The sequence below is a fragment of the Myotis myotis genome, unplaced genomic scaffold (genome assembly GCF_014108235.1).
Source record: "Myotis myotis isolate mMyoMyo1 unplaced genomic scaffold, mMyoMyo1.p scaffold_m19_p_15, whole genome shotgun sequence".
Classification (NCBI taxonomy): domain Eukaryota; kingdom Metazoa; phylum Chordata; class Mammalia; order Chiroptera; family Vespertilionidae; genus Myotis; species Myotis myotis.
In genome coordinates this window covers 1,777,038-1,789,330 of record NW_023416319.1, presented here as the reverse complement: position 1 = coordinate 1,789,330, position 12,293 = coordinate 1,777,038, and the positions used below count along the sequence as shown (strand labels likewise).

The 12,293-nt window shown below is 52.4% G+C and overlaps 1 protein-coding gene across 4 annotated transcripts in view; it reads right to left on the bottom strand.

Moving 5' to 3' along the window:
• Nucleotides 1–12,293, bottom strand: part of DOCK1 (dedicator of cytokinesis 1) — a 287,578-nt gene that overhangs the window by 38,240 nt on the left and 237,045 nt on the right. For all 4 annotated transcript variants that reach the window (XM_036335666.1, XM_036335667.1, XM_036335664.1 and 1 more), the window contains 4 exons: nucleotides 8,652–8,730; nucleotides 7,745–7,845; nucleotides 6,512–6,570; nucleotides 3,536–3,684 (listed from right to left, as the gene is read on the bottom strand). In XM_036335666.1, the coding sequence (XP_036191559.1) occupies nucleotides 3,536–3,684; nucleotides 6,512–6,570; nucleotides 7,745–7,845; nucleotides 8,652–8,730 (388 nt within the window). The remainder of the gene's footprint in view (nucleotides 1–3,535; nucleotides 3,685–6,511; nucleotides 6,571–7,744; nucleotides 7,846–8,651; nucleotides 8,731–12,293) is intronic.

The window sequence follows — 12,293 nt, the reverse complement described above, 5'->3', positions numbered from 1 at the left end:
CTCGTAAACTTAATGACACACTTAATTAGTCTTTGGCGCTCCACATCCCACACTCGAACATCTCCACGTCCTTCCGTGTCCAACGAGCAGGCGGCTCGCTGGCCTGGAAGCTTCTGTGAAATACTCAGGAGGCCAGAGGCTCTGAGGCCCCAAACCCGGGCGGCCTGGCCGGGCCCCATGCTGCCAGCTGCTCACGTGGCAGCACCTCAGGCAGGTGCGTGACTGGATCCTGCAGTGACGGCCCACGCTGGGAATACGCCCCACAGGGAGTCCCATTCGATTTGGTTAAAGAAGATGCAGGGAGTGTGGGCACCTGTGGACCGGAGGGCTTTTAAGAACAGAATTTAACGGGATTAGAACTCTTGGAGTCAAGGGTAAGGGTTTCCATGATCTCTCCAACCGCTTAGGGTCTGTGCTTTAATGAAATAACAACCTAATCTTGTCCGTGTTTCCCCTTTAAGCATCCAAAACGACAGACTCGAGAGAAACTAAGATGGCGGCATAGATAAACACTGGGAAATTGCCGCCTCCCACAACAATTGACCTGGAACTTTCAAGAGAAGGCCCAAGGCCCCGCAGCAGCTTGCATTGCTTCACAGCTGAGCCTCTTCGTGGCTCCTGCTGTGTGGACTCAGGCAGAGGCTGAATTAGCACCTCCTTAGATACAGGAGCCACTGTACCCAGTGGTCAGAGGGGGACCATCCAGATTGCAACTCCTCAGATCCATAAGGGACACACTTAGGGAGTAGACTCGTGAGCACCAAAGCCCCACTGAAGCAAGTCTTGCCCCAGAAGGGTGTCTTCAGCACAGAAGTTCTCCCACTTCAGACACAGCTGATTCTCACAGCCAATTGGCCTGGAGGTCAATTCCTCCCAGTGATCCTACAACAACCAAGGCACCAAGAGTGCACCAAGAGTGTCCACCCCAGGTAACTGGGGAGGCTGAGCCACTGGGCCCTACAGGACACCTGGCGCGCAGGGCCACTCTATCAACACAGGGAAGCAGCCAAAATGCGGAGACAAAGAAACAGGTCACAAACGACTGGATATAGAGTTCAAGGCCACGTTTATAAGGTTTTTCAAGAATTTTATGGAAACCGCCGATAAATTTAATTAATCCCTCAATAAGGATAGTGAGACCATGGAGGACATGAAAAAGGACCAACTAGAAATTAAGCATACACTGACTGAAATAAAGAATAATTTACAGAGATCCAACAGCAGACAAAAGGATCCCAAGAATCAAGTCAAAGATTTGAAATACAAAGAAACAAAAAATACCCAACCGAAAAAGAAAAAAGAAAAGAGATTCCAAAAATATGAAGATCGTGTAAGGAACCTCTGGGACAACTTCAAGCGTACCAACATCAGAATTATAGGGGTACCAGAAGGAGAGAGAGGGCAAGATATTGAAAACCTTTTTGAAGAAATAATGACAGAAAACTTCCCCTACCTGGTGAAAGAAATGGACTTACAAGTCCAGGAAGCGCAGAGAACCCCAAACAAAAGGAATCCAAAGAGGACCACACCAAGACACATCATAATTAAAATGCCAAGAGCAAAAGATAAAGAGAGAATCTTAAAAGCAGCAAGAGAAAGACAGTCAGTTACCTACAAGGGAGTACCCATACGACTGTCAGCTGATTTCTCAACAGAAACCATGCAGGTCAGAAGAGAGTGGCAAGAAATATTCAAAGTGATGAATAGCAAGAACCTGCAACCAAGATTACTTTATCCAGCAAAGCTATCATTCAGAATAGAAGGTCAGATAAAGAGCTTCACGGATAAGAAAAAGCTAAAGGAGTTCATCACCACCAAACCAGCATTATATGAAATGCTGAAAGGTATTCTTTAAGAAGAGGAAGAAGAAAAAGGAACTCTTACCATTTGCCACAGCATGGATGGAACTGGAGAGCGGATAAATACCACAGGATCTCACTCATTTGTGGAATATAATGAACAACATAAGCTGATGAACAAGGACTGATCCAGAGACGGAGAGGCATTGATTGGACTGTCGGGCCTTGGAGGGAAGGTAGGGGAGGGTGGGGGTAAAGGGGAAAGATCAACCAAAGGACTCACATGCAAGCATATAGGCCTAATCAATGGACATGGACAACAGGGGGGTGAGGGCATGAGCGGGCGGGTAGAGGGTAACGTGGGGACAAGGACACATATGTAATATCTTAATCAATAAAAAATATATTAAAAAAAAAACAACAAAAAAACAAAACGACAGACTCAGGTATGACTCTGAAACTGAAATCAAAATACAGCAACCAGCACAATCCCAACGAACGGAGAACAAACACGATAAAATCGCCACCAAACGCGTTCACATGCATCTTCCAGACCGAAAGGCATCGGCTCCCCACCAAGTAGCAAAAGCCGCCCACACCCACTCGGGTCATTTAACTACTTGCCTCTGGTTCCCGGCGCGGGCGCGGCGCGGGCCGGCACTCACACGGCAGCGCGGGCACAGCGCGGCACCGAGACCACTCACGTGCGGAGGCCTTACCGCCACCGGGAGTTTCGGAAGTCCTGGCGCACTTTCCGCACCCGCGCGGAGATGGCCGGGGCAGCTCCGTGACCGGGAATATTATTTTGCTGTGCAGCCCTTTCCGGTCCCTTTTTATTAATGGCCTAGAGCCCCCACGGTCATTTGCAGCCACGCTCGGCTGTGAGTTCTGTATTTTCCAAAGACGTAACAAATGGGACTCTTTGAGCAGGTGCCAGGAGAGGAGAAGTGTGCTTCTCGCAGGAAGCAGAACCCGGTGAGTCTGAGACGGGAAGGGGTACTCACTGGGGGGCAGGGGACTCAGGGAGGTGGGGCGAGGGGAGCCACGGGGCCCCATGGCCCGGCAGGTCTGCATGAATGATCTAAGCGCTGCTAAGACTCGGACGCCCAAAGCTCTCAGGCTGGCTGAGCAGATGCTGAAAGCTCACACGGAGAATCTCCCCTTTGAAAAAGAAAAAATCCATATCCCCCAAAGTTCTAGTTTAAGTGTAAACAGCCCCTCTGGGCCCAGGGGACGGTGAGCACAATTGCTGTTTTCTCTGCAAAGGAAGAGACCAGAGAACGTGTCCGCTGGGACTCGGGGACAGGAGAGGAGAGGGGCACGGGCCGCTGTAAGAACAGGGGGTACCAGGGCAGACTGAGTGTCGGAGAGGCTGGGAGGCCCAGGGCGGCCCAGGGTGGCCGGAGCGTCGGAAGCTCTCAAGGAGAACGGAAGAGGCAGAGAAGACTTTTGCTGCGTGGAGACGCAGGACAGAGGGGCGGATGCACGGGACAGAGACATCGCCGTGGCCCCAGGAACAGGGCAGACAATGGAGGGGGGCTGTCGTCCCTGTGGTCAGTGAGGGCAGGCAGGGGTCACCCCGGAGGGCACAGCCAGAGTGGACACCAAGCTGAGGTGGGCACGCACACACACCCACACCCCCCCACACACACCCCCCCCACTCCCACACCCCCCAGCCACACCCACACACCCCCCCACACACACACACCCACACACACACACACACACACCCTTACCATCTGGAAGCTGCGCGTGGAGTGGAACTCACACTGCATCATGTCGAAGAAGATGGGGATGGTGGCCTTGCGCAGCTCCGTCTCGGGGATCAGCGTCATCTCCAACATGGGGCCGACCATTTCCGGAATGAACTTTATCTTGTGCTGACCTGGAGTAAAGACACCATTCGTTAGAAAGTCTGTAAAAAGAGTTCTGGAATGGGCGTCAGTGGACACAAGGACACAGGCCACGCGATGTGGGTGCCAGGGGCGTGGGAATGAACGGGCATCCATGTCATCTGGGGGCATCATGGACGCGCCCAGCCTTGCGAGGGAGAAGTGGACGGTGTCCTGATTGTTGTAACTGAAGCCACTAAAACATCCAATACGAAGTCTGTAGCCCTGACTTCTGTTAGAGGAGACCAACCCCGTTTCACAAGTACACGATGTGAGCCCGCAGCTAAAGGAGGCGAGCGGCTCATTGCACGGAGCGGGGCTGGAGACACAGCACCCGCATCTCAATGTGTGGGCAGTGAGTACGGGGTGGGGCGAGGGCGTCTGAGCAGATGGTCCCGTCCTCTCTGGCTTTGGCGTCTTACAAAGAGGAGGTTTCCACCCGGCCGGGGTGGCTCAGTGGTTGAGCACCGACCTATGAACCAGGAGGTCACGGTTCAATTCCTGGTCAGGGCACAGGCCCGGGTTGCGGGCTCGATCCCCAGTAGAGGGTATGCAGAAGGCAGCCCATCAATGACCCTCTCTCATCATTGATGTTTCTGTGTCTCTCCCTTTCCCTTCCTCTCTGGTATCAGTAAAAATAAATAAATAAATAAGTAAGTAAGTAAGTAAATAAATAAATAAATTTAAAAGTTCTACCCTCTTTAGTGTCAAAAATCTTGGAATATTTTCATTTCACCCCATTATAATTTATGTCATTTCATTTCCAACATATGCTGGAAGAATGCGCAAGAATTAAACGCTTGAATGAATTATTTGATGCATTTTGTGTTATTAACACCAGCAATTTATCCAGTTAATCAACCTTAACAGTAACTTTACACACTCAGAAAATAGAATCGATAGTCTAAAGAACTTAGTTTCGTTGATAACTCTGCTATTTGACACAGATTTCTAGAAAGAGAACCATTAAACAAACCTGGCTCTTATCCATAACTATACCTAACAGGCTACATAATCCTCCTCTTCATCTAACTTAGCATAGTTCTAACATTTGAATGGGGTGGACACAGTCACAGGCCATCGCCTTTGATGAGGAATCCGAGTATAATAAAAATCTGAGGTTCTGCTTTTACTGAATAATTAATATTGTGACTAAGGCCAGACTCAGGGGATTCTCATCAGTTCCCAGACGCTCCTTGCTTCTGAAAGGCGTGTAACAGCTGCGAGCCATTCTCTTAAAAACGCCATTATCCCCAGTCTCTCCGGTGACACTTTTCTCGTGTTTCGCCCAAAAATGTCAGAGCCGATGTTTCAGAAAACAGTTGACAGTGACAGTGAGTTGTTCATCAACCACAACCTGAGTGTCACGGAGCGCGGAGCGCTCTGCTGGTCACGGCGGCTTTGACGCTCCCGGCTGGAGGGACAGGCGCTGACAAGTGGCTGTGGGCACCGGGGTGGAAAAATACGCTACTGGGTGCGGCGCCTCACCTTGGAGACACCCTGGCCCTGAACACGGGGGACTTGGCGGGGCCAGCGCCGAGCTCCGTGGCCAGGGCTCTGCCAGGACTTAACCGTCCAGAAGGAAGGCCCTCGAGGTGGGCAAAGTGGGGGCTGGTAGGGGCTGGGAAGACAAAGGCAAAGGGGGTAACGGGGGGTGCTCTGCAATCCTATCAACAAGAAAAAACAAACAAAAAAACACCAATAAAACATACTCTCGCCCTGACCGGTTTGGCTCAGTGGATAGAGCATCGGCCTGCGGACTGAAGGGTCCCAGGTTTGATTCCGGTCAAGGGCATGGACCTTGGTTGCAGGCACATCCCCAGTAGGGGGCGTGCAGGAGACAGCTGATCGATGTTTCTCTCTCATCGATGTTTCCAACTCTCTATCCCTCTCCCTTCCTCTGTAAAAAATCAATAAAATAGATTTAAAACAAACAAACAAAAAGCAAACAACAAAACCATATTCTCAACAACCAATATGCCAAAGAAGAAATCAAAAGGGAAATGAGAAAACATCGGAGACAAAAGACGAGAACACAACATACCCCAACTTGCGTGAGCGGCCAAAGCAGTACCAAGAGGGAAGTGAATAGTAATACACGCCTACATGGATTCCCTACCTTCAACGCGCATGTCCCTATTGCTCTGATGGCGTGAGCATGCTGAGCTGCCACCACTTGGTGGCAGCGGACCTAAAGCCGGGGTCGGGTTTGGAGTGGGGACTAGACCAGCCGGGGGCAAACTACGGCCCGCGGGCTGGATCCGGCCCGTTTGAAATGAATAAAACTATTGAAAAAAAAGACCGTACCCTTTTATGTAATGATGTTTACTTTGAATTTATATTAGTTCACACAAACACTCCATCCATGCATTTGTTCCGGCCCTCCAGTCCAGTTTAAGAACCCATTGTGGCCCTCGAGTCAAAAAGTTTGCCCACCCCTGGACTAGACCCTTGGGAAGGCAGAGTCGATGACATGAAGCCCATCTGATGGCACGTGATTCAACAGTAGGATGAGCTACGTGATTGGATGCATGAGGCGGTGGGGGAATGTTCCTGACGCCCAGGGCTGAGCTGTGGACGCCTGACACGGGGGTGCTTTCCAGATGCTTCCATCTGCCCCACCCACCAGATTCTCCTCCTTTCACTTGGCCTCCCAGCTCTTACTTCCTGAAAAGAGTTCTGGCAACGAACAGCAATTTTTCCCCAAGGAGCAGAAGCCTCGGACATTTGTAGATGCCCCAACGCTGACGAACAGGGCCAATGCCGCCTCCCACCTCGGACGGGAGACGGCCCCCGATGGCGGAGACCGCGGCGACTCACCGAGGTTGTACCACATGTCCCTGATCTCGAAGCCGATCTGTCTTCTCATGTCTCCATACCTGAAAGGCAGGAAGGGGAAAAGCGCCCGGTCACTCTCAGGGCACGCGAGAGTCAGACCCGGTTATTTGTACGTGCGACCCAGTCTTCCATCACTGAGACGCGTCAAGAGAAAACGGCGCTCCTTCCTTCGCCACCAAGGGGATGGAAGGAGCTGGGATCCACACGTACTCGTCACCACACACTACCCCCCCCCATCCCGGCCCCCCACCGTGGGACTTGGGGGAGGTGGTGAGAGTAATGAGAGAATGTCACTGTGTCACTGTCTTCACTCTCCAAGGGCAGGTGAGAGAGCCCAGCTCCTTGGCCCAAGAGGGGGGCGGGGGTGTTTCTGTGCCCATTGTTAGCATCAGGGCCTGCAGACCCTCGTGACCTCCCCCACCCCGAGAACAGAGAGCCCTGGAGGCTACACTCAGAACAGGGCCGCCTCCTCCAATGCCCCACCCCCCCTTCTTCATCAAGTTCAGTGCAAGGGAGGGCTGGGCACCTCCTACTCAACAGATATTCCCCCAAGTTTTTGTTTACCGGGAAAACAAATGCTAATTTTCCTCCCCGTGGGCGGGGAGGGGTGTATGTTTCCAGAGTAAACAGAATCCCGAGGCTGCAGAAGATGAGCCTTTATGAGCTGGTGAGCAATTTACCTTTCCCTTTATTGCCCGAGGAAAAGGCTGATCGCGTTCAACCTAATAACTGCTGGAATTAGCTACAGCTTTTGGTTTCCCAGCCCCTCGTCCTCCTCCTGTCAGCTGACCGGCAGGGCCCTCTGAGTGCAGGCCACTGCATGTGGTGCGTGTGGCTGGGAAGTCACAGGGGAGTCAAAACCCCAGCCCGCGGCCACCTGAGGGTGAGGCCTCCGTGTCCGACACCCCTGCCCATCCCGTGCAGCAGGAGAGGGCGGCTGATGCAGGCCAGTCCCGGATGGAGAATCTGAACATGACGCCTCAGCCCCTCCCTAGAGGGACAGGCTGGTCCCCCAGGGATATTACCTTCCAGCCCAGCTCCACGACCCACCTGCGTTTTCCTGGGCTCAAGCCTCTGGCGGGAAGACACACACTCACAGAATCCAAGGACGGCTGAGCCGCTGCCACCACCAAGACCCCCTCTGAACCCCTCACCACAGTGAGTGGCCTGGGGGTGGCAAGGCCCGGGGTCATCGGCCTGCCCCGGCGGACTCACTTGTTCAGGATCTTGGCTCTCTTGGCGCTTGAGAAGTTCTCCAGCTGCAGGGACTCCTGGGTGAGGAACGCGACCGCCAGGTGGAAGTAGTTGTTCCAGAGCTGGAAGCGACGGGGGCAGAGGGTTAGCAGCTCAGCCGCGGCCGCCGGCACCTCGTCTGCCCAGCGCCTGAGGGCAGTGGCTCTCAGCCTTGGCTGCACATTAGAATCACCTGGGAATCTTTTTAAAATCCTGATTTCTGGGCCTCATCCTCTGGACATTCTGTTTCTTTGTTATGGGTTGAGGCCACATTAGTAACGAAGAAACAGAATGTCCGGAGGATGAGGCCCAGAAATCAGGATTTTAAAAAGATTCCCAGGTGATTCTAATGTGCAGCCAAGGTTGAGAACCGCTGCCCTAGGGAACGTTTCAAACCATGGGCCCACTCCCCAGCTGCCAGCCGGCCGCCCCGGGTAGGGCTCCGGCTGAGCGTGGGCTCAGTCCACGGCACGTGCTCCGACGCCCGCTCTGCCACACGCGTAGGGCAATCTCTCTCCTGGGTTTTGTGCCTGGGTTTCACGCTGAGCTCAAGGGTGCAAAGCCACTTGCCGGCCTCCCACCACCACCTTAAAGGCTCTGAGAAAATCCTGGCAGCCACACTCCGAGACCCCGTGGCCTCCCTGCCGAGTCCCTCCTTGTCCCCGATCCAGTACTTGCTCTTTGCCATTGTTAAACGGAGCAAATACCCAGAAGGCACAACGTTCAAGCCTGGGTGCCAACAGGACACATTGTAACCACCATGTCCACACCTTGGACGGGCGACCCATTAAGTGTGCGGATTAGAAAGAAAAGATGGCGCTCAGAGGAGCAATTTGCGGTAACACGGCTTCCCGACCAAGGTCATGTCCACCTGCCTTTCTTCTCTCACCTGCAGCTCGAAGTTGGCTTGATCCAGGAATTTTTTGTTCAGCATATCTGCATACTGATTAATCGCTCGCAGGAAGACTCTGAAAGATCAAGAGGAAATTACATAATTACACACTCCGCTCCGGCCCCTCTGTGGGGCTGGCATTTCAATTAGACCCAATCCGAGGCTGTCGGGAGGTGAGCTCTCCAGGTCCTGGGGAAGGTGGCAAGGTTTTGCCCATGAAAAACCCAGACAATTACACGCAGACTTAATCGGGGGACATTAGCGTGTGCAAGATAAGAGAAACAGACAGAAATAATGGTGTCTGAATGTAACATATGAAAAGCATCACCGGAAAACCCACTTTCAAAAAGGCGCAAATGAAGCCCTTTGCAAGTCGCAGTGTCTAAACGTTACATCTTACACTGGTCTTGGCTCGGCGGGCTTTGCAAAGTTAAGCTCTGACAACGCTGTACCCCCTGGCGTGGCAGTACGTTTAATTTCAGTATCATTTGTCCTATAATTCAAATGCTAATCTTGGTCACTGTTTACTTGTTTAAATAAAAACTTTTAAAAACCTTTAATAGCAATGAAAGTGCTTTAACAAGAAGAACTGTCGCAGGGATGCTGACTGATTAATGATGTACCATTTTCAGCACCCAGAGCAAAACATCGCATCCTTCCACGCCCTCACTTCTGTATTTATGATGAAATATGCAATGTGGACTCTCGTACATGACTGGACCAAGCCCTTCACCAGCTTGTTCATTTAGATTTTCTTTATTTTTTTTTAAATATGTTTTTGTGTTGTTTTTTTTTCAGAGAGGGAAGGGTGAGGGAGAATGAGGGTAGAATGATGAAGAGACTCATCGACCGGCTGCCTCCTTGCACGCCCTACGCTGGGGATCCAGCCAGAAACCTGGGCATGTGCCCCGACCAGGAATCGAGCCCTGACCTCCGTGTTCATGGGTCAATGCTCAGCCACCGAGCCACGCGGGCCGGGCTGGATTTGTTTATTACTCTTGAAAGTGTTGATGATAACAAAGCTTCCTCCGGATACAGCTTTTTAAGTGGCCCCTCTCTTTGCCCACAGTCAGGATGCAGGAGGAATGCGCATGAGGGAACAGATACTAAAGCAACCTAACCAGGCAAAGAGAAACCTCAACAGGGGATCCCTTAGGTAAGAATCTCCATCAGCTGCTGTCGTTCGTGAGTTAGTCCTGATACGTGTCAAACTAGGGAAAATAAGCAGGGAACGCATTAGAAGCTTGTGTACAGTCTGCTTCCCGTCACAGGGAGCATGAAGATGATCACAAGCAGCCACACGACCACAGCAGGCTGCCTGCTCTTCAAGAGGAAGGCTCAGACTTGGCTCAGCACAGCTCAAGATCCAGCCTTCCTGCTGGGAGCCTGAGAGCGGGGGGGGGGGGGGGGGGGGGGATGCGAGTGGCAGGGCTCTGTCTGTGCTGAGCACAGTTGGAGGTATGTTCAAAGACAGGGAAGCCCCCTAGACTGTTCCCAAATGGTCCTGTCTGCTGACTCACCCTCGTGCCCGCCAGGCCAAGTCAGCATCTGACAGACTGCATGTGCTCTCTAGGCGTTAGTCACAGGAATTAACAAATGGGTGAATGGATAGATGGATGGATGGATGGATGAGGGATGAAGGGATGGATGGATGGATGGATGGATGGATGATGGATGAGGGATGGAGGGATGGAGGGATGGATGGATGGATGGATGGATGAGGGATGGAGGGATGGATGGATAGATGGATGGATGGATGGATGGATGAGGGATGGAGGGATGGAGGGATGGATGGATGGATGAGGGATGGAGGGATGGATGGATGAGGGATGGAGGGAGGGATGGATGGATGATGAGGGATGGAGGGATGGATGGATGGATGGATGAGGGATGGAGGGATGGATGGATGGATGGATGGATGAGGGATAGATGGATGGATGGATAAATGGATGGATGAATGGATGAATAAATGGATGGATAGATAGGTAGATAGATGGATGAATGGATAAGGGATAGATGAGCTGGCCCAGAAGATCAGGCCTGAAATCAGAGGGCTCAGAGAGGCTAGAATATTTGGTAGCCTTTTGCTCTCCCTGGAGTCCTTGCATTTCGAGTAGGTTTTCCACTGTGAGGTTCTGCTCTTTTGAGGTTCTTGTTAACCGAACTTCTCATTAAACACTTGGCACTTACGGCTGGGCACGGTCCCCAGTCTCCTCCCCACCCCCAGAGCTAGTCCCCTGAAGGCAGAAACCTTGTCTTTGTCCATCAGAGCCCCCCAGCAACTAAAGAACCCCCACCACCGTGCGAGTCCTGAAAGGTTCTGACTAGGGAACCTTTGCTCGATCACCACACCACCACGTCCCAGCATCGGGGGACCAGGAGCTCCCGCCTGCCAAACAAGGAAAGCAGCAGGCCCGGCCCGCGCCTGCGCTGGTGGAGAGACCCCACCCTGTGGCCTCGAGCTCGCTTCATTCTCCGCACCCAACGTCACCGCACAGGAGCACAGGGCACAAGAACAGAGGCCACGCACAACGCTGGCAACTTTCCGAGGACAGGAGAACAAGGTGCTGCAGGAGACGGGGAAGGTGGGAGGTAGGTGCCAGGGAACAGGACACGGCGACGCGGCTGGTACCCGGCCAGAGTGAGGGACTCGCAGAAAAGATCCGTCGCTCTGTGCTCCGTGCACCAAGCCACTCACGTCTAACCCCAGAGAACCAGCAATTTCTAAGAAACAAGGCTTCGGGTGTGAGAATAAAAGCCTTCAGGAATGCCCCCCATTGTTCAAAATGACACTGAACTTCAGTGAGCTACCCTCTGAAAAAAATGCTGTAGTGTAATTCCCGCTGGTGCTGAATATGCATCTAATTGTTGTCTACACACACACACACACACACACATACTTATACACACACACGTACTCACACACTCACACTAACTTACACACGCTATTCTATCTCTTTTATCTATCATCTATCAATCTATCTATTTACCGACCTATCCACCTGATGTCCACGTAATCATTTAGCTCCATGACCTTCAGAAAGCTGCTCAAGTTATTGAGATTCTCATGTTTTCAACCAAGAAATGAAAGTACAGGGCCTCTCAGCTCCGTGAACTGTGGATCGAAGGGTTGTCAGTGTGTGTGGGTTTGTAACTTGGAGCTTAAAGGTTGGAGAGATGAAGCCACCAAATACAGTCCTTTCAGCGCCATCATCTCGGCTGACACTTCACAAAATGTCAGGGGACACTGGCAGGAAGGCAACACGTTGGCCCTACGACTCCCACACTTTGCTTTTCTGTAGGCGTCAGGCTGGGTGTGGTGGGGGCTCTGCCTGCAGGAGGCACAGGTCCTTCACCCACACACGTACAGAGGTCTCGCCAGCCCCGCCTCTCGGCCCACATCCCCGCTGTCTCCCCCAAAACACCGTGAATGCCATGTGGGAGACCATCCCCCAAGTCTGCCTGGTGGAGCAGAGCAGCGAAGGCTAACCTTACAGGGGGAACCCGGCCTAAATCCGCATCTGCTACCTGCAGAGGGGACCGGCGAGGGCAAGGTAATCGGACTCTTAGTGCCAGGCACTACGGCGACTCCGTTCTGATGGCGCCGCGGGCACTCCTGGCATCTCTGCTACTCGGCGT